The sequence below is a fragment of the Mycteria americana genome, chromosome 1, assembly GCF_035582795.1.
Source record: "Mycteria americana isolate JAX WOST 10 ecotype Jacksonville Zoo and Gardens chromosome 1, USCA_MyAme_1.0, whole genome shotgun sequence".
NCBI classification, from domain to species: Eukaryota; Metazoa; Chordata; class Aves; order Ciconiiformes; family Ciconiidae; genus Mycteria; species Mycteria americana.
In genome coordinates this window covers 85,063,827-85,090,398 of record NC_134365.1, presented here as the reverse complement: position 1 = coordinate 85,090,398, position 26,572 = coordinate 85,063,827, and the positions used below count along the sequence as shown (strand labels likewise).

General features: G+C 47.9%; 1 protein-coding gene across 1 annotated transcript; it reads left to right on the top strand.

Moving 5' to 3' along the window:
- Nucleotides 1-24,404, top strand: LOC142413125 (alpha-2-macroglobulin-like protein 1). The gene is made up of 36 exons (XM_075509174.1): nt 1-81; nt 664-847; nt 1,900-2,062; nt 2,418-2,470; nt 3,396-3,413; nt 3,917-4,076; nt 4,687-4,771; nt 5,606-5,720; nt 6,059-6,173; nt 6,598-6,707; nt 7,188-7,355; nt 7,670-7,900; nt 8,297-8,360; nt 9,147-9,292; nt 10,284-10,433; nt 10,866-10,982; nt 11,553-11,700; nt 12,158-12,275; nt 13,579-13,804; nt 13,925-14,051; nt 14,339-14,460; nt 14,946-15,000; nt 15,700-15,783; nt 16,190-16,366; nt 16,549-16,630; nt 16,980-17,136; nt 17,334-17,408; nt 20,027-20,189; nt 20,826-21,043; nt 21,211-21,426; nt 21,925-22,049; nt 22,438-22,528; nt 22,964-23,032; nt 23,252-23,354; nt 23,447-23,488; nt 24,146-24,404. Exons 1-35 carry the CDS (start codon nt 23-25, stop codon nt 23,485-23,487), a joined length of 4,335 nt encoding a protein of 1,444 aa, XP_075365289.1. The 5' UTR covers nt 1-22; the 3' UTR covers nt 23,488; nt 24,146-24,404.
- Nucleotides 24,405-26,572: the final 2,168 nt, after the last annotated feature.

The following is a 26,572-nucleotide window of genomic DNA, read 5'->3' as shown; positions in this document are numbered from 1 at the left end:
TTGGGCAGCAAGACCCCTCAAGATGAGGCTAGCCATCCTCCTGAGCCTTCTGTTCCACATGGCAGCAGCTTTTCACCAACTGTGAGTGATGCTGAACTTCTGTTTCGGTCTCTTTCATGAAGGCATCAGTCTAGGTAGATGGACCACATTCAATGCCATCAGCTCTCATGCTCCCTGCTCTACCAGATCACCCCAAAGGGTAGCTGAGTCATTTACCTTGCTTCCCATGCATTAGAGTGACTCCTGTGAGTTAAATTCCAAGCCACCTTTTTGGGGGGCTTCCAAGTCAGACCTTAGGCCTAGGGATGTTTGCTTCTCCAGTTTCCATGCCAGATCAAATCACTGGTGTCTACACTGCAAGATTATGAGGCCACTTCTTCTGAAGACTGCAAGGGGTGGCTTCGGGGAGTTCAGGAGATGACGGGAGTAAGGGGTTTGAAAAAGATTATAGGGCTGTACGTAAGCTAATCAAGCAGAAACTATTTCTCAAGTTATCAGTGAAGCAATCACTTTGCTGGGTTCACTGTTGCTTTTGAATATTGATTGCAGCCATGGCCCACTGCTGAGGAATTCTGCAGTAGTGGGCTGCTGCAGGAAAGCTCTTTTGCATCTCTGAGCCCTCAACCTGATGCCATCTCTGATGTCTTCTTTCCCCTGCCCCAGACATTACCTGGTTGTGATCCCCGCAGATCTCCGCTACCCATCCACCCAAGTTGCATGCCTCCATATCACCTGTTATGAAGCAAAGCTTCAAGTGAATTTGCTCCTGGAGCGCTCTGCAGGACGTGAGCTCTTAGTGCAAGAAAGCATCCAGAAGGAGAAGACTTTCATGTGCACTAAGTTCTGGGTGAGCCACCCTAGGCAAATGCCATCACTGATTTTCCCTTCAGGAACTGTAAATCCCTTGTGTTACTCCCTAACCAGGGGTGACGTGGACAGGGTCTACTTTGCCTTGGAGTGAGCCTGCTAGGAAGGGGAGTGGATGGTGCCTAGGGATGTGTAGTTCAGCACAGTATCTGTTGGTCAGCACTGAATTCCCCTTCTGAATCTAATTTTTAAATTGAAGTTACATTTGTTAAAATCTACCGCACTTCTGGATACATAAGAAAAACCCACCTGTTTCCTTCTCTTCCATCCCAGACCAGATGAAGCAGCTTTAGCTCTTCTCTAAAGGACTTGCGCAGCTCCACAGCTAAAGCTTGGGGAAACAGTGGTTTGCATGACATACTGCAGTTTCTGTAGGACCTGAAGTCAGGCAGCAGCTCAGCTCTTAGGAGCTACTGTGAAGAATGTTGGATGGAAATGGATGTGCTTGTTATTTTTAAACAGCATCTTAGAGCTGATTCATTGTTGGTGAGAATTCAGCAAAGATCTAGGATATGGCAGATATGCCTAAACACTGTCCCTTCTATTATACAGTATATTCTGTGCTGAGGCTGCTGGGATCTTTGGCTGCTGGAGTCAGGAAGACCCTCTGGTTGTCTTTTCTAATCTGGCTTTCTTACTTGTAATGCTGGGTGGTTCTGAAGGCCTAGCATTTGAGGCTGTGCTACAGCTCAGTCTCTCTCCTTTGATTCTCTGCTGCCATCTCCCACCTTTCTGGCAACTGCCCATCTTCCTGACGAAGTCTGAAGACTCAGAGCTGTCAGGCACCTGCTTGTCACCAGAGGCAAAATTCCTTAACCAGTGGGAAGAAGGACAGATTCCATGACATGCAGGGCCTCCTGCTGTCATGTAGGACTGAGTGAGATCTGGATGTGATCTGGATCCAGATATTGGAGGGGATGTCCTCAGACTGGTGGAGGGGAACTGGTTAGTTCTTCCACTTTACTCTCAATTCCTGCTCAGGGCCCCCAGATTACCTGGGGGCTGTCTGCTCTCCTCTCTCTGTCTGTATAGGTTGCACCTCCAGCTGATGGCACAGAGGAGATTGCCACTGTCAAACTGATCATCACAGGTGAAGGGTTCAGTATTGAGGAGAAGAAAAAGGTCCTGATCCGCAAGGCCAGCAGCGGCACCTTCATCCAAACAGACAAGCCCATCTATCAACCAGGGCAGACAGGTGAGAGCTGCAAATGGGAGCAACCATGGGCCCTAGACTTTCTGCTGGTAGCACCATATGGAAGGCCTGCGATTGCCTGAAATCCATGGACAGCCCTAGCAGAAGGCTTTGAGACAATGTCTCTTGTTGATGTGATGTTTTCAGTGGCTGTAATGTCCAGCTTGTGGTGACTGTGAAGTTGCAGGAGGCAGTAGGTCATTGTCCATGGTCCCACTTACATGTGGGAATGTCTGTGTCAGATGTTATCACAAATGTGTATAGAATGGAGACAAGAGCTGGAGAAACAGATAAAGCAGCAGTCTGTAGGGAAGGACTGAGATCTGATAAATGTATTCCCTGATTTCCTTGCCTTCAGTGAAATTTCGCATTGTGACGCTGGATGAGGAATTCATTGCGCTCAACGATTCGGTAAGCCAGCCCTGCGAGGCTGTGGAAAAGGCTGCCTTGTTCCATGTGTGGATCCTACTTCCTTTCTACCCTGCTCATCTGCCAAAGCTCCAACTTTTCCACATTCATCCCTGGGCCAGGCTTGATGAGTGTCCAGAGGAGAATAGTAACTCAGGTAAAAGCTGGTAACTCAGGAAGATGGCAGAGGTGTACGTGTCTCTTGCTTGTCTTAGTAAAATGGTCATGCAAGCACAAGCATGGGACATACTGATTCCTGATGCAATGGTGCCATGTGGGGAGTGAGTAGTTTGCAAGTCAGATTTTCCTGGACATGTGGTGCGGAGAGGTGCTCTTAATCTGGCTCCTACAAGTTGGAACACGGGAAATTCTGGTTAGACATTAGGACAAACTTTTTCATTGCAACGATGATCAGATATTGAAACAGGTGCCCAGAGAAGGCATTTTCATCCTTGGAGATATTCAGAACTCAGCTGGAGAAGGCTATGACCAATCTGCTCTAAGAAGACATGCTTCAGCAGGGTGTCTTCTAGAGCAGGGTGTCCTCTAGAGATGATCTCTAGAGGTTCTTTCCAAACTATGTGATCCTATACCTCTGTAACTCCCTTAAGACTGCAGCTGAGCCAGAGCTAGGTCTGTTTGGGTAGTGAGTTTTCCAGATGGAGGACTCTGCCAGGAAGTCATTAGCAAGTGCTGGGTGACCTCCAGATTGGCTTTTCCTTTCCCTTTTTCCAGACCTTACTGTAATGGACCCACCCAGTATTTCTCCTTTTTGGCGATGTTTGTTTTATTTTATATTGTCAGTGCTCTAAATTTCCAAATTGCTAGTTGCACATCCTTCAGAGAGGGCTCTGTATCTGAAGTACCTTGCGTGTGTTTCTGGCATGTGTTTCTGTCTTCTAATGTTTTTGCCTTTTTCCCCCCCCAGATTTCCCTGTTTCTCCAGGTGAGTGATGCTGAAATCTAGTGTTACAGTAATGTTGATGGCAGCCATTTCACTGGGCTATTCATATTCAGTTCCTGGTAGATTTTACAGACCTCTGAGTGGAATAGTAGAACTTCAAGATTTCTTAAACTAACATACTCCTTACAGCTTCTTTTTTTATGCACTTGAGGTTATGCTCCCAGTTACTTCAGTAGAAATCTGAGTTGTTCTAACGTGCAAGAGTATAGACAGATCAACTTAGACCTTTATGAAAAAAGTTAGAACTGTGAAGGATCTTTCCTTAAGATCAGAATTTAGATAAGTGTAGAAGGAGACTCAGATGCTGGGACCAGAATCTGAGCATTATATTGTCTTCAAAATTTCTTGACTAGCCTATACCAAACCTCATTCCTTAGCTATAGAACCTGGTAGCCTGCAGCTCTGAAATCCTGAAGCTTGATTTCTATGGGGTGTGGATCAGTGAGATGCTGGAACAACTGTTTCTTCCTTTCTGGTGGGTGTAGGACCCTAAGAACAACCGGATAGAGCAGTGGCTGAATGTGGTCCCCCAAGACGGCATTGCAGACCTGTCTTTCCAGTTAAGTGATGAGCCTCTGCTGGGGACATACGTCATCAACGTAACCAATGCGAAGGCATACGGCAGCTTCTCCGTTGAGGAGTATGGTATGAGCAAGTGCGGGATATGTCTGAGCTGCAGAGAGGACCTTGCACTCTTGATCCAGGAAGCTGGGTGTTTATTCCGTGATAAGCGTCCTGGGAGCAAATGGGAAAAGTAATAGCATCTGTCATAGAAAAGAGTCTGAGCTGAGGCTCAGGAGAGAGAGACCACTTTGGGACCTTGGGTCAGTGTGTGGGAGGAACATTGTGCATGGCCCCAGCCCTTTGACACAGCTGATTCCTGCAGATCTCTGCATCAGACAAAACAAGGTAACTTAGGATGGGCTTTTCCAGAGAGTATGAAGTCCAGTGCCACCCCACTTCTCTTTCATCCCCTAATTAACTGTGTTGGGAGGCTAGTCTTCTCTCAGTGCAAATAGCTGGCAGAAGTGCAGGGACATGGACAGGTTTGTGTTTTAGTTTGGGAAGGAGCAATCAACCAGGGACTACACACAAATCCGTTAAAGAAGCAATGGAAATCTTCCCTTTCCCCTTCTCACCACCTTCCTTCTCCATTTCCTAGCTCTTATACCGCCATAGCCTGTCTTCATGTTGATTCTCTGGAAAGGCTGTCCCTGGCCAGTGTTTCCTACAGTTCTCTGTTTTTTCCTTCCAGTGCTGCCAAAATTTGAGGTGATCTTTGAGGCGCCAAATCAGATTTATGCACTAGATAAAACCTTCCCGCTACGGGTATGTGGCAGGTGAGGATTCTGCTTGGAGGGATGGCCCCGTTTTAATTTCTGGCCTGATGAGCACAAGATGGCTAGGTAACCATGAGGAGCTCAGGGAAATTTACTGCACTTCAGTTACAGGAGGCCAGAATCTTCCATGGCAGCTGTTTGCACCCTGATGGAACACAAAACATTCCTGTAACTGTCCTTCTGGTACTCTAATGCTCCTTTTCTAGAAACACTCCACAAGTCTTTATGCACAAAACCTGGGGGAACAACCTACCCTTTGACAAGCAGCCATTTGTGGGGCAGAACACGGCAGATGTTTGGTGGTGTTCTCCCTGCAGAACAAACCCATGGGAAATGAAGGGAAGCTTTTCCAGATTATGCTCTAGTGGAAACCAGAGAGAGGCAAAAAGGAATTGCCCCAGGTACGGTCCAAGGACAACGCTAGGGTTAACAGCCTCATGTAAAGGTGCTTTCTTAATGAAAGGCACTTTCTTAATCACCCATGCTTCTGCTCATAAGATGATGGATGCCTTCAGCATATCCTGGGGTTATTGCAGGTGATGCTGATGTAAAGTGCAGAGCTCTGTGCTGAGTCAGCACCTACAACACTCTGGTTTCCCAGAATAGATTAGTTTGGCACTAATTATATCACAGATCCCTTGATCTCCCATCACTGCAGTGCCCTAGCCTGACCCTACTTACTGCGTCAGGGCTCCTGGGCCTGCTATATGGCTGCCACTCTTGTGCTATATTGTGAATATCCATGAATAAGTGGTCTCTGGGACTATGCAAAGCAAGCCCTGTGTTCTTTCACTGTGTGTGACTGTCTCTTGCTTTCCCTGCTCCCCCAAACAGATACACCTATGGGAAAGGTGTCCAGGGGATGGTTCATGTGAGCCTTTGTCAGAAGATAGCCCCGTTCCTGCCCAGTGCTTCAAAACCTGATCTCTGTCAGGAATTCAACAACCAGGTGAGATGCTTAGCAGGAGCTGAGCTGTGTTCAGAGACATTTGTGCTGAGCCCCAGGGTAAGGCAAGGCTGCTGGAGGCTTTAGCTGAAATAATAGTCATATTACCCCATGGTTTTGGCTGCTTGGCCAGTGGTCTACTGGTGCTACCTCTTAAAAACTGTGCCTGGTGACTATGACTGGGTGTGCATCATGTGCCCGCTCCACATCCTGGACTGCTAGGTCAAAAGGCAAGCTCCCTGGCAGCAGGGATTTTGCGCTGCTGTTTCTGCGCCATTTGCGTAACTTCTAACGTTGCTTAGACTTTGCTTAGACTTTGTTTCCTCTCTCTGTACTTTCAGACAGACAAGACGGGTTGCTTCTTCACAAATGTGAGTCTGTCCTCCTTCAGTCGAGACTTTCGGTACTATCAGGACAGCATAGTTGCAGAGGCCTCGCTGGTGGAGGATGGCACAGGTAACTCTGGAAACGTCTCTGGTGGCTGGGAAGAGGCATGTGAAGATGCACTAATCTTACCAAGAACACTGGAAACTTTCAGGCTAGCAAGGGCTCTGAGCTTTCTGAGCCCATCGGGGGCTGCTATCTAACCTCACAGGTACAGACAGAGCCACCAGTTCCTGATGGCATGACACACTCACTCTGGGTGCCTGCGGTCTCAGGCGGTGAAGCTTAGGAACCTCTCTAAGAGCTAGAAGTAAGTAAGTGGGAGGAAGACTAGATACCCAGAGCCCTGGGCAGATCACCTGCCTGGTATGAAATGTATATGCAGGTGAATATGTGCATCAGTATTACCAGTGGGTCACTCTGCAGGGAAATTGCTGAGGGGTGCTTGGCTTCCTTGCTCCCTGCCTTATGTTTCTCTCTCGCTGCTTTCATTCAGAAATACACGTCAATGCTTCCCACAAATTACTCATCTCCAAGATTGGCGGGATGGCCGTGTTTGATGATGTGAATTCTTACTACCACACTGGAGAGATGTACAGGGGGAAGGTAATTCCCAGTTACAGTCTTTTGGAGGGGAGAGCATGAGTAATGCCTTCACAGCGACTGTTACCTAGCACCTTGTCCGACCTCACCTCCAGCCAGCGGCTTGGGAGGGCATGAATGACTCCCAGAGGCAAAGCTCTTGAATTGTCAAAAGGAGAAAAACACCCAAGACTGCCGTTTGCCAAATAAGCCTTGAGTAGCAGCAGCTATGGGAATCCATATGTGGGGTGCAAACCCAAACATTTGGAATTTCAGCAGCTGGGAAGCCTTCTGCTGTGAAGGGGTAGGGAGCGGGGGGCAGAATGAACACAGTAGTGCAAGTGATAACAGGAGGTGACCAGTAGCAGTGTTGATAATATTGTTAGTGACTGGAAGGGTGACCTTGCTGTCTTTGGAAATGCTGCTCCTGACTTGGAGAAGGAGGAGATTCTGTCCACTGATTAGACTCTTCTGCACTTCTCTTGCTCACCACGATGTTCTCAGATTAAAGTCATTGACTACCAAGGCAAAGCACTGAAGCACAAAAAAGTCCTCCTTGTAGTAAGCTGCGGTGAGCAGCAATTTAAGCAGAAGTACATCACTGGTGACTCTGGGACGGCTTCATTTAGCCTGAACACGACTGCTTGGAACAGCACCTCGGCCTCCCTGGAGGTAAGTGAGGAAGGGTCTGTCTTCCTGGCAGGGGTACCTATGCATCTCAGAGCTATTTACTGCCCCACAGACATCTCCCACTTTCCTTCCTGAAGACAGTAATTCAAACCTGAAACACGTCAGCATGTTCTGGATCTTGGCTCCCTCTGAGATACTCCAGATCCCAGTTGCTTTCCTCATGAACTCTCCAAACAGAGGCCTGTGCGATGGTGTTGCTCGGACCCAATCTGAGCTTCTTAAGCTGCAGCGAGGGTGATTTGCAGCTGACCTGCTTAACTAGAGAAATTAACTGTGGGGTTTTTTTTTCTCACCAGGCAAGTGTCCTGCATCAAGATTTGGATAAAGAGCCTGGAACAGTTGATTTGAGTTACCAGCGAGCCTCTCATTTCATACGTCCATTCTACAGCACCAGCAGGAGTTTTCTCTCTATTGTCCGTGTGCCAGAAACGATGCCCTGTGGTAAAAAGCAGGCTGTCCAGGTGGACTTCAGAATTTACCAGGAGGACCTGGAACATGGGCCCAAGCGTGTCATTTTCTCCTACTTTGTGAGTTTCCGGGGAAGTGTTAGTGGGTGATGGCTCAAGGCACAAGATCAGCATCTCCTACAGATTCAAGCCTGGCATTTGATAGATTTGGCTCAGCCCAGGACAGGTAGCTGATCCAGCCATCATGGGGCTGGATCCTGGTTTCGATCCTAGAGCTGCAGTAATAGCAAGAAAGGCAGCACCTTTCTTTTGGGTTGTGCACAGGTGCAGGGCAGGTATTGGCCTTACCTGTCCTCCCCCAAGTCTCTTGATCCCCTGAGCTCTCCCCGCTACCTGAGAGCGAGTAAAGCTCATATCCCTCCCCCGACTCCCATTTAATCTCCAATGTCAGGGTTACTTTGATCTGCACAGAGACCTCAAAGACTATGTAACTGGCATTCCCTTCCCTTTCCCTAGGTCACAGGGAAAAGAGGGATAGTCCATGCAGGTCAGAAGACTGTTTGGGTTGGGCTGCCAAGAAGTAAGTGCACTCCCCTGTTTCATGTCTAGCAAGCACTCAGTGGCCTGTGGCATCCTGTCTTTTTTGGATATGTGGCATAAGCCTCTGCAATTTAGAGCTGGCTCACCACTTCTCTGTTGCATCAGAGCAGCGTGCCTTTCCAGCTTTCATGTTTCCTTTACCCTCCTGCTTGGTACCGAGAGAACAATACTCAGCATTTCCCAGTCCGTAGGCTCATCTTTTATTTTATTCATTTTCAAAGAAGTCTCCTTTTGCAGCCCCTGCAAGCAGCATGAAACTGTAGCCTTACCCTCTATCAAAACTCTCCTGCTTTAATTTGCAATTGTATCTAAAAATAATACTTGAGTAGTTAGGATGCCACAGCTTATTATTTTGATGGGTGTTGACTCACTGTTGTCTTCTTCTCTAGCTTGTTTTTTTTAAAGCCTAAATTATAGGTGCTTTGGGACAAAGGTCACCTCTTTGTTGGTGATGGGATGGGAGATGTTTGGGGATGGGAGGCTTTGAAAGATATCAGACTCTCACTCTTTGTGGAGCTAAGCTTGAACTCCAAAGAGCTGTTTCATCTCCTTGAGGCAATGAACAGAACCAGGAAGAGTCTTTTTCTGGTCTTGAATACCAGATCCAGAGATATGCTGATTGTTTCAGTGGTCTCCAGAAATCTCCTTGGTCCTGAAAGACTTGAGGAAAGGAATTAAACAGGCACATGCAGAATGGCAAAAGCTGATCAGAGTCCATTTTCACTACCAAATCTACTTTCTCTTCTTCCCTCTCTCCTCCATCTAGTGCTGAAAGGCTTCTTCTCCATCCCTCTTACCTTCAGCTTGATCTATGCCCCAGCTCCAAGACTTGTTGTTTATGTTATCTTCCCTAATGGAAAAATCATTGCTGATTCTGCCGTCTTCAGTGTCTCCATGTGTTTCAGAAATAAGGTAGGATTTGTGTCTGAGGCCAGTGTGAGAGTGTATGTGTCTGCTGCAATGAAAGAAGAGACTGAGGAATACATAATATGTGTAGCTGTGTGTGGCTGATGCTGTGTGGGATGCTGTCACATGAACATGACACGCGACGTGTGTCTGTGAATGGTGAAGTGTGCTCTGATATATGCAGCAAGCACGTGCTGAGCATTGTGGGGGCTGCTGCAATGTTTGGGAAAGGCAGAGAATTGCTGTGTCTATCTCCAATAGGCTTTTGTATAGCAACTGCAACCCAGTAGGATCACAGCCCAGCATAGGTTATTAGTGTGATTCCCAGGAGAGCTCAAGGCTGCTCTGCTGCTGCAGCAGACACTTAGACTTGTTAGTATGTGGCGGTGGGAAGACAGCTGAAAGTGCCCAATGGAAGAAGTGGATTTTCCTGGCCATCCAGAAAGGGCTGAGCGCTTGTGGTCACTGTGACATCCATGGGAATCTGCTTTCTTGGCTGTGTCTGGCACTCCAAAGATGAACTTCTGAGGACTGGCATTACCCCTGCTCCACGGCTGTTTATCTGCCATGGACAGTCAGATTCAAGCAAGAACAGGAAGTGCTTCAGGAAACTGAGACCAGCCCCGCAAAGAGCCTAGAGATAAGGACTAGGCTTATTTTTGATCTGGGGCTCCAAAAGGAGCAGAAAGACAGCTGTGTGAGGTATGTGATCATAGCTGCTGGTTTGCTGGGTAAAGAAAGCGCTGTGTTCTGGAATGTCTCCAGTACTGTGAGCGGCACACACTGATGGCTCCCCCTCTGCCATCTTTCCTGTTGGAACCTCAGCGTGATGTTTTTTTAAATACCTTCCGGGGGTCCTTGGGAGAGTACTCGGGTTTACATCCAAGGCAAGTCCTTGGAAACTCTCTTCATGTAGGTCCCTTCCCTGCTCAGGAAGTGGTAAGGTGGCCGGCAGCAGAAGTGTCACTCACACATTGCCTGCATTCTTCCCATCCAGGTGGAGCTGGGCTTCTCAATGCCCGAGACCCTTCCTGATTCAGAGGTTGGTCTCCACCTGCTGGCAGCTCCTGGGTCCACGTGTGCTGTCTGGGCTGTGGATCAGAGCGTCCTTTTGCTGAAGGCAGGAGAAGAGCTCAGCAGCTCCTTGGTGAGTGAGCCTGCTCCAACTTCTTCCCTTCCCTTGTACTGACATGAAGAGGGAGGGAGACAGACACGCAGGCCATTGCATCTGTGCAGAGCTTATCTCCCAGGGAACTCAAAGCACTGCCCGGAAGGATCAGCAGCGCTCAGTGTGACACGGGTAAGGATTAGGGGGCATGTGCTAAGAAAGAGGTTGAACATCACTGGGTGCACCGGCGGTAAATGAGCTTCTGTTGTTCTGTCTCGTGTTCGGTTCAGCGGGTTGTGCTGGCTCTATCAGAGGAGAGCCAGGGAAGAGTGGCAGTGAGCCTGGGCTTTCTGGCATGCGTTCAGGCACAGTAGCCAGGAGCAATTCAAACAGGCCTTGGATGTATGACAGGAAGGAAATGCCAGGTTTTATTTGTGCTGATTTTTTTTTTGCTTTTTCTTGCTTTCCCAGATCTATGGGCTGTTCCCATCTGTTTATAACTCCAGGTATCCTCGCCAAGTGTCTGAAGATGATCATTCATGCGGGTTCCCAAATTCTGATGAGCCTGATGTGTTTACAGCATTCAGGGTAAAAATGGTTGATTTGGTGGGTTGGGATAATTCATTATTGAGGGAAGTGTGGCCCCCTGACTTTACCAATATCCTAGGAATGCCCTTAGAGACAGTACAGGGAACAGGTGCAGTTTAGGCCCTTGTAACTCACTTGTTATTTGAATAAGTGACTTGAAATTGTTGACCAAGAAGAAATTGTTGTGTAGTTCCTGCACTTTGGTTGTGTGGATTCAGGATGCCAAGGGTGATTGGTTACTTTAATTGGATTTAACATAGTATGTTTAATCTCCATAGCATGAGCAATTGCACTCTGCAGGCTGAGAAAGCATAGTACCTAAATGACCATGTGTTTGAAAAAGAATAAATTTGGCTGACTCAGGCCAGATGAATTAGCTCGGAAGACCTTGTTTGCCCATCGCTGAGGATCTGAATAATTCCCTCTTAAAATGAAGCAAGAGAATACTTTGCCAAGCCAGAGGACAGCCAAGTCCCTACTGTGTGAAGGGACAAGAAGGCACAGGGGTAGAGAGCAGAGATGAGAAGACAAGTGCATCTGGTGCATCAGTTCTTTTTTTTTTTCCTACAGGACATGGGGTTGAAAATTATGTCCAACACCAATATCAGGAAACCCAGAGTGTGTCCAACCACTCCATCGACAACTGTGCTGCAGAAAACAGAAATGTTTACTTCCAGGCCCATGTTGATGTTTGCCCAGCCCCATAAAGCATATAACAGTAAGCATTTGCCAACTGTTTCTTCGTACATGGGATGCTCAGTCTTTCAGGTGAAAGCAATCCTGGGGTTGAGCTAAGAGGCAGTACTTGCTGTAATTACAAATGGAGGAGCAGGAGTGTTCCCTGGGCTCTAAACCCGTTCTGCTAGTGTGTGGCTGTCTGGGGCTCACGGCTTCTGGCTCTGAAACATTAGTGATCTGTCTGGATCCCAAGTCTTATCTCTGAGGTGAGGGAATTGTTGCCCTTCCCTCGGTGTCTACAAATGCAAGTAAGGCTCACAGCACCTCTGTTGTTTGAAATGAGGCAAGATTTTAAAATTTCGCATAGCACCTTCTGTTCCAGTGCTGCGCTTCCCAAGAGCGGACTGGATGCCCTGCAGCCTGAGCTAGGCTGGAGCCCCTCTGCTCTAAACCAGGGCCTGAGGACCCTGTGGTGACTGGGTCTTTGCTATTTCCAGCAGAGCATCTGACACCATCTACCTATCAGCCCACTATGTTTTCACCTGTTTCTTCAGCTGAAGAGAAAGTACACAAGCATTTCCCCAAAACCTGGATATGGGATTTGTATTCTGTGGGGTGAGTAAACTGAGCAGTGGGGGTCTAGTCTTAGTCTGGGTGGCTTAGTGTGACCGGGAATGGCAGCAGATACAACTAGGTTTAGATCATAAGCTGCTGAGGAAGATGTCTAAGGACATATGTCATGGGGCTCATACCTGTCAGGCTGTTTCTCATCAGAGCTGATGTCTGCATCAAATGCATTTTCCGGTACTAGATGATCATACAAAAGTATTGTCCATCCATGGGAGGTGGCTGGCATGGGAAGATAGGAAAGCAGGTGCAGTGCTTCGAAGCAGTTTGGTTTACTGCCAGGGCTTGTGGTAGCCCTGTGGCCTGGCATTTCCCAAACTGTGCTCACAGGATGTATCCTGGGATGCAGGGGAAGCTGATCTCCCCAGAAGTCCTTCACAGGACTGGGAGTTGTGTCCTATGAGAGAGGCTCAGTGAGTACACAGGGTCTGCTGAGGGAGTTTTTGGAGATTTTTCATTTCTGACTTGAAGAATTTCTTGTCTGGTGTCTGGAGACTGGGGTCTGCTCAGGCCAGATGCCCCCGTATCTGCCTTCTCCCACCTCCGTTGTCCTTTCATCTACATCCGTCTCTTCAGTCCCTAGCAACAGATATCTCCTATGTGGTTTATCCACCAGCCTGATCTGAGCAACCAAAGGTCTCTATGTTGTATGTGTTGCCTTCCTGTACGTGCCTGGCAAAAGTGAATGTCTCCAGTTACTGGAGTCAAATAATATCATTAGCTTTAGCTAGGGCTGTTTTTATGTCTGCTGTGGCAGCAGCCACAGAACAGTCTGCTGCTTTCAGAAGTTGTGATGTGGGCATAAGCTAAGTCTCTGCCCTGTCTTCATGTTGGACTTTAAGCTGTCAGTGTCTCACAGGAAGGTGAATGGCTGGCTCTGTCTCTTCTGCTAAGTTCTACTGATGTTGAGCCAGTCTTGTGGCTCTTCTGGTGTCTGGTTCTCCATCCCTAGGCCAAGAAGAATAAAACTGCTGACATCTGTAAAGCACTTTTAGATGTGCAAAGGGCAAGCACTGTCTGAGAAAAGCACTGAGTGTGATTGGTGGCATCTTGCAGCCATGTAACCTATTGTCAAAAATGTTCTGTTGATATAAACATCTGAGTCAGGGATCCCTACTTCTACAAGGACCTACTTGTAACCCTACAAGGGCTACAAGTTCAGCAGAGGTTAGGGGTTAGATGGAGGTTAGGGGATGGGGTGCACTGGAGGGAATGGCGCAGACTGGGTCACCTGGTGCTGCGTACAGCAGGATTCTGTTAAATGCTTCTGTTGCTGTCTGCTTCTCCTCAGTCCCAGTGGGAACAAGAATGTCACTGTCACTGTGCCTAACACCATCACAGAATGGAAAGCAGGGATGTTCTGCACAGGACGTAATGGCTTTGGACTTGCTCCGACCTCCAGTCTGCTTGTTTTCAAGCCCTTTCTTGTGGAGCTCACACTGCCATCTTCTGTGATCCAGGGTGAGACCTTCAACTTGAAGGCCACAGTCTCCAACTACCTGCAGCGATGCATGAAGGTAGGTGAGGCCTGATAGGCTCTGCAAGAAAAGCAGGGTATGGGTAGGTAGGAGATGGCTGAAATCTATGGCCTGTGGTGTTTATTTTGTTACCACCTGCCATCCCTGCTGTCCCTTCAGATCCAAGTGACCCTGGAGGAGTTTGCACACTTCCAGCTGAAGCCATGCAAAGGCTGTGTCTACAGCAGCTGCTTATGTGCCAATGAAGCTAAGACCTTTCAGTGGAGTGTTACAGCTGAGCAACTGGGTAAGAAGAACAGGAAGGTGGGGTGATGGAATTGGGAAGGGATGGGACCAAGGTGGGGATGTTTTTTAAGAGCCAACATGGAGTGAGGAGTCGTTTGCCCTGTTAACCAGAGAGTACTTGTTTGCATTCATCCTAAGGTCATGATTACTTGCAAGTCTGTGCTAGGAGGTACAGAATCATATAGGGCTCTGATCCAATTTTTTGTGTCAACAGGTGACTTCTATTGTATTAATGGGAAGTGCTTCCTCAGAAGATGTTTTATGCACCTAAATGTGTGTTATTTTCAGGGCTCATGAACGTCACCCTCAGCACAGAGGCTGTGGCCACCAAAGAGCTCTGTGGCGAAGAGATACCATTTGTCCCAAACCAAGGACAGAAAGACATGATCACCAAATTCCTTCTAGTCCGGGTCAGACAAGCTCTTCTGTTACCTAGACCTAAAAGTGGGCCTTGTGCAATTCCCAGATTTTGTGCAGGTTAATTTTGAGAGTTACCCCCTTGCTATTAAAGGTGTGTAATTAGAATCTCAGAGCCTGAGCTGGGCCCAACCATGAGGGCTGATGGATGTGGGAAGAGTGGTATCCTCCACTTCATACCCTGGAAAACTTTAAATATGTACACTCTTTTATGTCCTTGCTCCTGCACTCTCTGCTGAATCTGACAGCATCAGTTTCACAGACATTCAGAAGTTATGATATTCTGAAAATGTGTGCTGTTTTCTTATCTGAAATGAAAATTATTTACAATAATTTACATTTTTATGTGATAGTGATGTTACTCCAGCTGACTCTCCAGCCTGAACTAGGATTTTGTCCATATCTATTTCTAATCCACTTGTAATCCTGTTTCTCTCCTGTGTCCTCATTATAATGCTACTTTTATGTGCTCCAACAGCCAGAGGGAGTGTTGGTAGAAAAGGCTCACAGCTCCATCCTGTGTCCCAAAAAAGGTAGAGAGATTATTTTATTCTTTCACCCTGCTTATCCCCCACTTCCTGCCTAACCATCTCCTGCATCCTTCCGCTTGTTGAAATATTTTCTCTGTCAACATGACCAAGCTACAGAAGCATACTCTAATTGTGGTGCCAGCTAGAGCTTCCCCTGGGTAAAGATGTGGGGAGGTCCAATCTTTTAGCATCAATATTCCTGATACTAATGTGATAACCTGAGGCCTTTTTCACCTGTGGTAATAAAACCAGACTGCTGAACATGGCGAAGCTGGAGGACATGACTTGGGATTGCTGCTCCTGTCTTGAATTTTGTGGTGTATGATGGGGCCATTAGCAGATTTTTGAGAGCACAAGGTGCATTGAGAAGACATACCTGCAACTGAAGTCTGAAACGAGATGGAGTAACTTATGTAAAGAAAAGCAGGAAGGTGGCTTTGACCACAGAGGGTTTCCAAGAGAAGATCCCCTCAACCTCTTTAGAAGGGAGGCTGTTAGGATAGTGCAGTCACAATGAGGTTGATGGAGGGAGTTGAGGGTGAAATGGGACAGGGTCTTTGAGGTGATCTGCAGTCTCTGTGACAGGAAAATGGGATGTTAACACAGAACAATCTCAAACAGTCTCTGGGGATTTTGAAGGCTGTTTTCATCAGAATCTCTTTCTTTTTGTCCTCCCTACACACCTTACCCTGCTGGTGTCAGGGAATCCAGCACAGGAGTCTGTGTCTCTGATGTTGCCTCTAAATGTGGTTGAAGGTTCAGTTAGAGCCACCGTCTCGGTCACTGGTAAGGAATTCAGCTATGATAATACCTTTCCAAATCCCATATCTCTGAGTTTAGCCCTAGGAAAGCCCAAACCCAGAACCCCCCCACCCTTTCTGAGGTTTCCAAGGCTCCACTGCCTTGTTCTTCCCACGTGTGTGGCTGTGTTTCCTGGTTCCAGATAACCTAAAACACTCAGCATGGGAGAGAGTGTTCTGTTTACGGGCTTCCCCTACCAGGATGGGAATCTATACAGCCCATATGGAGGGCACAGTGGAACTGATAAGCTGGCTGGACAGAAGTGCCCCCACACTGCTGTGCTGGGGCTGTCTTGCCTGGTGCACTGCTGGGAACGGGTCACATGTAGGAGGAGGTGACTCACCAAACCTCCTGCCTAGGAGGTGGTCAGGGTGCCTATGCTCTGTTCCAGGTGACCTCATGGGGACGGCACTGCAGAACCTGGACCACCTGGTGCAGATGCCCCACGGCTGTGGGGAGCAGAACATGGTGCTGTTTGCCCCCATTGTCTATGTGCTGCAGTACCTGGAGAAGACGAGGCAGCTGACCCCTGAGATCAAGGAGAGGGCAACAAGATTCCTGCGCAATGGCAAGTACAACAGACCCACCTTGCTATTCTGCCTTCCCCTGTGTCCAATCTACCCATGGTTGCCTACTCCCCTTCCCCCCAGAGCACTCAACCAGTTATAATGTTAACACCACCCCATTCCCTGCCCAGTGATCTCACTGCAAATACCATTCTGAGCACTAACATCCTATCCTGCTTCCCAGGGTACCACATACAGTTGCAGTATCAACACCCTGATGGTTCCTACAGTGAATTTGGTACCAAGGATGAGTATGGTAATACTTGGTAAGCCCTGGGCTCTCTCCTTGCTATCTGACAGCCTGGAGGTGGGCAGCTTTCTGCTTTCAACATTGAATCCTTTCCATCCTATTGGACCCAAAGTGTTCCAGATGCTTTGTGGGCTAGGGCATCCCAGGGGTATGCAACCGTTCTTGGACCAGCAAATAAGGAGTAGCAGAACAATAGGTGAGGAGAGACCCACGAGTTTCAAACTCCCACTTTTTTTTTTTTTCCCCTCAACTTCTGCTTAGATTCTTTCTTTCTACTCGTTCTTGCCTCTCTCTCATTCTCTCCATCTCGTTCTGCTTCTCTCTTCCCCCTCTCATGCCTTTTTTTCTGTTCTCTCCCCAACCAGGCTGACTGCATTTGTGGTTAAATGCTTTGTCCAAGCCAAGCCATACATTTTCCTGGACAACAGGACCATCCAAGCTGCTCTCACCTGGCTGGAGTTCCACCAGCTTCCCAATGGTTGCTTCAGAAATGTGGGCCAACTTTTCCACACAGCCATGAAGGTAGGAGCCAGAGCACCTTGAAGGACAACTCAAAGCAGTTCTTGCCAAGTGTACTGGTAATTGTTTAGTTCACTTTCTTGTATTGTTGTGCTTTCTTGCACGGGAGCAAGCCAGGGATAGGTGGGACCTTTACTGAAAAGCTTCAGGTCTTTGTGTATTAACTTTCCCAGCTTTTTGGATGTTTATGCTTTTCGTAGGGAGGTGTGGATGGGGAAGTCCCCTTGGCTGCCTACATAACTGCTGCATACTTGGAGGCAGGAGAGACGCCAGAGGTAAATATTGGGATTCTTTGTCATGCTCTTGCCTTAAGATCTGAATCCTAGAGAGCTTAGTGGTGTCACTGAGGCAGGCAACAGAGCATCTTGGAGAGGCTTGTGGGCAAAGTAATAGGGTGGGAGAGGAAGAACTTACCACTTCTCAGGAAAAAGCCTCAACTATCCCTTGAGGAGGACATTGCTAGCAGGGGAGAAGGTGCGTTTAGACTACAGGGAGCCATTGGAGTTCATGGCTAGATACTATGCCCACTATACTGCCCAGGCTTTGGCTGCTCATTCCTTGCTCATTCCTTGGAAGAGTTTGTTATAGGTCTTAAGAACCACTTTTGTTATTTGGGAAGGAAAGCAAAGAGTTACTGAGGAGAGACCAGACTGCTCCAAATCTGTGAGTAAAATCCTGAAAGGGAGACAAACAGGACCTCAAAACAATTTGCATGGTGAACTAGTGGAAGCCACTCTGTCCTGAATGAATCCACAGAGGGTGACTTAGTGCTCTGATAGTGGTGATAGACAGTCAAGGCTACCACAAGGTAGGAGACCTCATGGAATTCCTCATACTCGAGAGAAGATGACAATGGTATTATTAGCTCAGAAAGGATTGTCCATGGAGCGAAGGATGCGTTGTTGCAGAAGCAGATTTGTTGATGCGAAAGTAACCAGACAGTTATTCAATTGGACATACATGCATAAACCATTGTTTTTAAAAAAAATGGTCGTGACAATGGAAGACACTCAAAATATCAACAAATAAGTAAAAATACAAGTCTCACAGTAGTTATCCTAGCCTCAGTGAAGGAATTTGCTGAGTAGGTCTGTGGGTAGATGAAGTGGGAAACATAAATCTTGCCATAGCACCCAGGAAAAGTGTCCTTGAGTGGGTTATAAATGCTTTTACAATGAATACACAATCACTAGAGGTCAAAATTCTGAGAAAGAGTTTGAGGATGTCCTGCAAGGGCTAATGCACTCAAGATGTTCAGAACAGATCCTACCTTCCCTTACAAGCATACCTAGAAGGCTCATAAAAGTCGTTAAGGGTTAAAATGCAGGGAAAAGGTTGGAGATATTTTACACTGTCCTGAATGGACTGATATTAAAGCATGGTGTGTATGACAAAAAAATCTAGGCAGATACAAACAACCCTGTACCCCCGCTCTGTGTTGGAAATTGATCTCTTGGAACAAAACAGATTGTTTATGTTGACTGCAGAAACAAATGGCATATTGTAGAGGAGCAGTTTCTTAGCTGGCACGTGGCTGCTCCCAGGGAAGCTAAATGCTTCTGTACAGTATGCACTTAGGACTGCTATTGTCAACACCAGGATGAGAACAGTAAGTGTGAAAGCACTTCCAATAGAGTGGCGCTCTCAGTTCTTGTGCTAGTTTCACCAGAAGACACCAGAGCCAGATGGGTTATAATACATGCCAGACTGTTCCTAGACAAGGTATTAAGATGTATGGTAAGTCAGCACTTCACAGGTGGTACATCAAGTGTTTTCACTTGAAGTTTGATAGTTGTGCAAACACTAGTGCTGTTACCTCCATTTTAACTGTCTGGGAAAGTGAGACATTTAAGAAGGAAAAGGAATAATAAAGGAGCCTCTGAACAAATTCACGAATGTGGTGTAATTCCTCCTTAGGTCTATTCAGTTACAGAATACAAAGGTTACTGTGCTGCTTGCAGTTGTTATATTTACGGGCAAATAGAAAAGTAGGGCTTTTGAAATGATGGGAGCTTAGCTTACTGCTTCTGCTGGGCTTTAACAAGAGAGAGCAAAGAAAAAGCATTGGTTGGATTCTGGGAACTTTTGGTACTCCATGAGTAGATACTATGAGCATTTCTGAGAATTGGTGGCTGCATCCAGCCATACTAGTCCACCATCTGGAGGGCACAAAGATAACACAGACATTCTTTTCTCTTTCCTAGAAGGGAAAGAGGTGAGGAGCATGTCATATGTCAGAATAAATCTTAAATGTAGCCCTTTTGTGATCCTTACTGTACTTAACCAAGAGGCCACTGGAAGAGGGGAAACCATGAAGTGCTGTAGATGCACACATATGGGACAGGCAACCACTGCGAGTCTTTGGCTCACGTTTGGAATAGTGTTGCTGAATGCTGGAATACAATGCTGCTGAGACCAGTGGGTTTGCTGCCTCCTGCCAACAGCAGTACTGGTGTTCCAGGGGAAACTGGAAATCCCAGTGACCTTGTGAGGCACTGCAGAGGTGAATTGAACATCTTGGTCAGCAGGCTGGGTACAAACGTTTGCAATTGTGCATTGTTGCTCTTGTTGTGTTCGGACTTGGAAAGTAAGACGTGGTGGTGTTACTCCAGCAGTAATGTGTTCATTTCACTGAGAGAGCACTGCTGAAACCCATGACCAGCTCAGGAGGGATCTGTCAAGCACCTTACACCAAGGGCTGGAGACACTGCTTACTGGTGCTGCACTGATACAAAGAGGAACGCAGGCTCGAGCACAGAGACACCTGGGGGAATGTATGGGGTGCTTTCTGTGCCGGCATATGCTAATGCGTCCTTCTGCTTGTGTACCTCAGTGTTTGCCTGCCTCACGTGTGTTTGTGTGTGACCAACACCCATGTATCTCTTCTCTGTAGAGTACAGTGGTGCGCAAGGCTCTGGGCTGCATCGCTCCTTCCCTTCCCAAAGCTGCCAGTGCTTACACCCAGGCACTGCTGGCCTACACCTTCGCCCTGGCTAAGGACTCTCAACGCACGCAAGAGCTACTTGATATGCTTGATCGAAAGGCAATCAGAGCAGGTACGGGAACCTCAGTGCCAGGTGAACATCAGAGAAGGAATAAGTGACCTTTCTGAGCCCTTGGTTACATGCAACCTGGAAGGACCATATAGCCTTACCCTTTAGGTCCTTCGCCAAAGAGAGATTTTAGACAGCCAGCCTACAAACTCAAGGTATGTGCTGGCAACACTGGTGTGGGTGCTGATCTCCTTCAAACCTCTCATCCTTTCTGGTACCCAAAGTGGATTTTGGGCTCTGAGAGAAGTGGGCTTTCTCATGCAGGACTGCAAAGCACCAGAGAGGGAAACAAGGTGGCAAGCTGCCCCACTTCTTTTTAGTCCATGACCCCCAGGACTGGCTAGTGGGTAGCTAGCTAGTTAGTGGACCTGGCAAACAGGACAATGGAAAAGTTGGAAGTCTGGGAGGTACTGTGTATGCAGGTTATTGGCATATTAGTTTTTGTATATCACCTTGGTGTGTGATATGGAGTGTTGGGTATTGCAAAATACATGGGATTGCAGTTCATCCAGTGATGTGATGACCCAGCCAAGAGGTATTTACTCGATGGTCTTTGCAGACACAAACCACTATGCCTCCTAGGCCTCAGGATTTCTTTCCTGACATGCCTCAGTGTTATCTACTCCCTTCCTTTCCCAGGTGGGCAGATCCACTGGAGTCAGACCTCGTCCAAGCCCAGACCCAGCACCAGCCCTTGGTCACAGCCACTGTCTGTGAATGTGGAATTGACAGCCTATGTTCTCCTGGCCCTGCTCTCCAAGCCAAATGTCACAGGGTCTGATCTCACCACAGCCTCTGGTATCGTGGCCTGGCTCACCAGGCAGCAGAATGCCTATGGAGGGTTTGCCTCAACACAGGTAACTCGTGGCCAGGGAAGGGGATGTTGCTTGAGAAAGAACCTATGCACAATTTATGCAAGTGTGAACACTTTGAGGAGAGGAGCCTTGTATATGGTCCTCAGGACAGTGAGTTCAAGTGTCTTTGGGTCTCAGAGTTGCAAATGTAATTGTTTCTTCCTTTTCAGGACACAGTAGTTGCCTTGCAGGCCTTGGCTAAGTATGCAGCGCTGACGTACAGCACGAAAGGGGTTGCAGAAGTGAGGGTGAGGTCCCAGAGAGGCTTTGGGAGGAAGTTCCAAGTCTCCTACCAGAACCGGCTGTTGGTGCAGGAGGCAGCACTGACAGAAGTCCCGGGAAAGTTCTCGGTGCAGGCCCACGGCAGCTGTTGTGTCTTTACCCGGGTAGGTTCCCACAGACCCTGCTGTGACAACCCTCTGCTCATCATCTTATCAAAAAAGTCCCCGTTGCAGCTCTATGCAAGGAAATGTACATTAACTGGGCTTTAATCCCAGCCTGTTGCCAGTGCAATAAACCTGTGTGCTGTAGGGGACTGAGACAGAACGTGTCCAAATGTGAGGACAGTGATGGTTCCATGGCTCTCAGGGTATTGGAGGATGGAAATGTTGTATAGGGGTCCCACTGCTGTGTGCCTGACTTGCACAGTCTCAAGGGGAAGGGTGAGGAGAAGGAACCCCAGCTGGAAGGATCATGGAAGGTTTCGAATCTGAGTGACCTTTATTTTGGGTACTGGGATGAGTGTGCTCACTGTGTATGGTTTATCCAGTCACTGTCTGGGGTCCATATCTTGAGGATTAGAGTAGTCAGTGAAAAAAAGGTATGACAGATGATACTGAACTAATCATCCATGTCTTATTCTGTCTTTTTGTCTCTCCCTGCAGATGGTGCTGAGGTACAACACGCCCTCCCCACAGGTCTCCACATCCTTTGCCTTGCGAGTGAAAACCGAGCCAGTCAATTGCACTGAGGATGATACACACTCTGTTACTGTCTATGTCAATGTCAGGTGACTCTAAATACATGGCTCCACTTGGGAAGGAACGCCAGGCATGGCTGGAGAGCGGAGGGGTGCTTCTTGGCTGCAATGGAGGCAGCAGGCAGTTTCAGCAGAAAGTCCAGATGGAAGATGGAGAAGGAAAGACACAAGTGTCTCCAGGGAAGGGGAAATGTTTCCGAGGGCTTTGGTTCTTGCTAGGGAGAGGAGTGCAAGTGGTCACCTCAGACTGGGGATGCTCAGAGCAGTGCAGCCATCACCTGGCCCCTGTGAGAGGGAGCAGTGACTGCCTTGGCCCCGGTCCTGGCTGGACTGCCTGGCTCAGGGTCCTGCACACAGGGTATGGTGGTGGAGGGAAGCAGAAGCTGGGAGAGACTCTCTTTTTGATCTTCTCGCCCAGGTACACTGGAAAGAGATCCACTTCTAACATGGTGATCGTGGAGGTGTCCCTACTGTCTGGATTCGTCCTGGCTCCAGGATCCGGGATGTCTGTAAGAAGCCTGGAATCAGGATGGTGATGTGGTGTCAGTGGGACCATCCATGCCCAAGGAGAGGGGGAGGTTGCATTAGGAAGGTGTTGCCTGTCTCTTTCTTGAGCAATTTCACCGTCCCTTCCCCTCTGCCACACAACAAATGTGAACACACACTATCGGCTCTCTCTTTGTGCCTTGAGGATGGTGATCCTTCCGGCCCAATTTGCTCAGCATAAACTTGACAGCTAAGTAGCCTAGGTTCCTGTCCTTGAGTTTGCAGGAGCTGGGTGGCCCTGCAGGGAGATTGGCCTGAAGGGCTAAGAGCCCAAAGTAAGTTTGGAAGTGAGTGAATGAGAACCTGCCAACTCAAGCTTAGATAAACCTTATTGGGATGTCTCACACTTGCTTTTCAAAAGACCCAACTAAATTGCTTCCTCTGCTCTCCTGTCCTAGCTGCAGCATTGGCACCCTGTGAGAAGAACTGAGAAAACACAAGGAGGTGTTGCCATCTACTTGGACAAGGTACGTATGTGCTACTAGAGAAGCTGCAGGAGTGGAGGACAGTGGCAGAGTTGTGTGGGGAATCCAGGGCTGCACTAGCAGAGCAGGATATTCAAGATTCATCTTGAAGTCCTGCCTTTGACTCCACAGAGTTGTTATTGCGTATCAGTAGGATCAAATTTAGGTGAGGAATAAAAAGAACAGCTTGTAAGTGAACTGCCATTTGCTCTTCTTCCCCAGCTGAGCCATAAGTCTGAGACATATGTCCTGCATCTGGAGCGGGAGATTGGGGTGACCAATCTGAAGCCAGGCCATGTCAGGGTATATGATTACTACCATCCAGGTGAGTGTGGAACCATGGGGTGCAAGGGCTGTGTGGGTGTTTGCAGTTGGCTCTGTGCAAGGATAACTTAGTTGTCTCCTGTCCTGTTGCAGAGGAGCAGGCCCTGGCTGATTATAATGTCTTCTGCATCTGAGGTAGGTGTGAGTCCCTTCCTCAGCCCCTGTACAGACCTAGCAGCCTTGTGATGTTTCCTCTGCAACCCAGCCACCTCTCTCTGTCCCAGAGGAGCCCTGATTCAGCATGTTCCCTTCATCTAGGACTATATCTGTAATTCCCTAGGCCTCCAGGGACTTTAGTCTCTGCCCTCTGTTTTCTGGACTTTGTAATGTAGGCTTTGCTGGATTGCCCTGTAGGCAGGACATGAAGTGTTTAACATGTGGCCATGCTGTGAAGGACTAGTCATGTGCATTTTCTGGGACTCTGCAGGGCTGTCTGGGCTGGTATGGTGCATGGGACTACCTGCCAGCTGAATGACAGTGCTCGTAGATGGTTTGCGCTGTTCCGAAAGAACTTCCAAGTAGAATTCATGGTACTGGTTTCAGCTTACGCTGTTTCGGTATGGAGAGTTCCACCTCTTCCTGGGGAGGGGCTGAGATAAAACAAGGGCACTAGATCCAACCAGAGAAACACTTTTCTTTAGAGTCCTTAGTGAGAGCCTGGGCTCCGTGGCTGTTTGTTAGCATCCCAGAGTTAATAATTTGGGTCATATTATTTGCTCTCTGGGTTACTCCCTCTTCCTGCTCTCATTTCTCCAAGGACTTGGTCTGCTCCCTTACTGTCCACTGCTTCAGCCCACAGGGAGCCCCTAGTACGAGATGCCCTAGGACAGCAGGGCTGCTGCATTATTGCTTCTGGTATGATGGGGCATGCGTCACCTGGAAAGTCACATCTCAGTGGGCTGGGGCAAATCTCAAGTTGGACTTCAGGACCAAACTGAGCCCAAGCCATCCTGCTCATCCTGATAGCCGTTTCCTGGTGAATTCTTTGGGGTGTCTGATTAATTCTGATTGTTTTAATCCAGAGATTTTCTTGCTTGTAAAAAGAATGAAAATAAAATATAAATCACAAATCTGGGTACTGTGGTGTGTGTTTGGACTCTGTGACAGAGGATTACATTGGAGTAGAGAGCAGAAGCAAACTCTCATAGAGAGAGTGTAGCTGAACTGTGCAGCTGGCATTAATTTCTTCCAGCACTGGATTCCACTCCAGCAGCATCGTGCAGCCATCAGTATGGGGTGAGGACTCCTAGCCCTGTATGGAGACGCATCCCACTGAGCATCGTCTACTGCACACAGATGTAGCTGAGCAATAAGGCCTTGGCTGATTCTGCACTTTACGCAGATGTAAAGTAAATCTGCCCTGCTGTGTATCTGACAGATTAGCTTCTGTCCTAGCATAGAAAGAGGCAGGGGAGTAATTTTAGTTTCTGCACCTCCTGTGAAGCTGGATCTTGCACAGGACAATTCAAACATGAGTTGTCGGGCAGGGATGGTGCCCCAGGGTTGAACCCTTCCCCCTAATGAGCTTTTGGGGAGTGAACAGGGTCTTTGTCACACGACAAGGCGATGCAAGGGCAAGTCAACAACCAAAGCATATGTGAAAATTCAACATCTATCGCTGCTTTTTAAAATCAAACCTCATGATTTAAGGAACTCCAGCTTGTGGTTTGGGATCCTCAAGCTTGGCAGTGCTATGTCCCTGTATAGACAGGTAGGTCTTCACAGACCCTTGCTAGAGCTGGCTGTGAGAGCGAAGCGCAAAGTCAGGCGTAGGAGTCGAAGGTCTGGGAGGGGAGTGGGGGCTGAGGGTCTGGATTTGGCTACAGCCCGGAAAGTTCTCCAGACCAGACCCTGCAGCAAGGCTGGGATTTGTGGTGGTTTAAAGGGCGGGATTTGGAAAGTTTAAATTTCAACTTTGAAGTTCCAGAGTAACCCTGAAGTCTCAGCAAGTCCCCTCTGTGAGGCAAAGACACGAGCGTTGTTTTTGTTAAGAGCAAACACTCTCCGTAACGCAGAGATCTGCCAGCAAGGCAGGCTGCTGAAAGCCTGCTCTGTGCTTCATGTGCAGGTTAACAGGACCAGAATGAATGCATAAACTCAGCACAGCAGTTAGGTGTTACCAGTGCCCTGTGCAGTGCCAGAAGTGGCTGCGCTGAGGTTGGCTTCATTCCACATGTCACTTTCTACCTCCTTCTGCACCTTTGTTTGAATAGGTGCTTTTTCCTTCTCGTTATTCGGTTTCCTCAGCAGTCCATGAACAATGCAGAGCCCAACTCTGCAGAACAGGATTTTTTCTGGAATACTACTTTCTCTGAAACTTTTTAACAACAACTTTGCAGATACTGCAGCTTTCTTTGCAAATGTATCCTCTCCTCCTTGCCTTTACCTCTGGCAATGTCTGTCCTTGCTGATATCAAAAAGCAGAACTGGAGCTAGTCAGGCCTGCACCTGGCATTGGTACTTAGAGAGCACCATTGGCTAGAGCTTGGGCTCTTGCAGAGAGGAAGGGGCCCCACTTATCACTGCTGATGCCACCATGTTCTTATCATCTGTTTTGCAGTGCTTAGCAAAGCACAGGCAACAGCTCTGATAAAAGTCCCTGGAATAGAGGTTTATTGGGAAAGCAACTGCTGTAGTGGTCATACACACACGTGTATTCTACCTACTCCCTACTGACCCCAGGAGGGGTAGCTCATGCATGAGCCCATTATTGCAGGAGTTTGCACACAAAAAAACCCCTCATATGCATATGCGTACACACGCTCTGTGTAAAAATTGCATGTAGTGACATTTTTGACTCCATATCCATTGCAATTTCTATGCCACCCTCTTAACATCTCTTCTGGGTCCTTCAAGATGTTCTTTCTTGGACTTAAACTGTAGTACTTGTGGTGTCTGGCTACTAGAGAGCAGTCGGAGGAAGGTGGCTGTCTTCCAGGAGAAATTAGAGACAGAGAAAAAACCACTTTCGTACAAAACACATTGATTTCTCTTTGGCCTAAACTTGCCCCTCTCTGCTTAGAGCAGGAGGTGTCAAACATTCCACTCATTTGTTTATCCTTCACAAAATTGAGGGCTTGCGGTGATTCAACCTGGAGTCTTGGTGGTGTGCGTGCTTCCATCTAGCTTGTGATCAGCTCCGCTGCTTGAGCACTGAGGACTGCCTGGCTCCAGGGACACAAATCCAGCCTCAAGTCCTTGTGTGCCTCTTGCCTGTCT

Coding starts and splice junctions, on each gene's coding strand:
- LOC142413125 (XM_075509174.1), top strand. CDS start 23: ATGAGGCTAGCCATCCTCCTGAGCCTTCTGTTCCACATGGCAGCAGCT. Junction 17,137..17,333: donor TTTTCCACACAGCCATGAAG/GTAGGAGCCAGA, acceptor TGCTTTTCGTAG/GGAGGTGTGGATGGGGAAGT. Junction 17,409..20,026: donor AGGCAGGAGAGACGCCAGAG/GTAAATATTGGG, acceptor TCTTCTCTGTAG/AGTACAGTGGTGCGCAAGGC.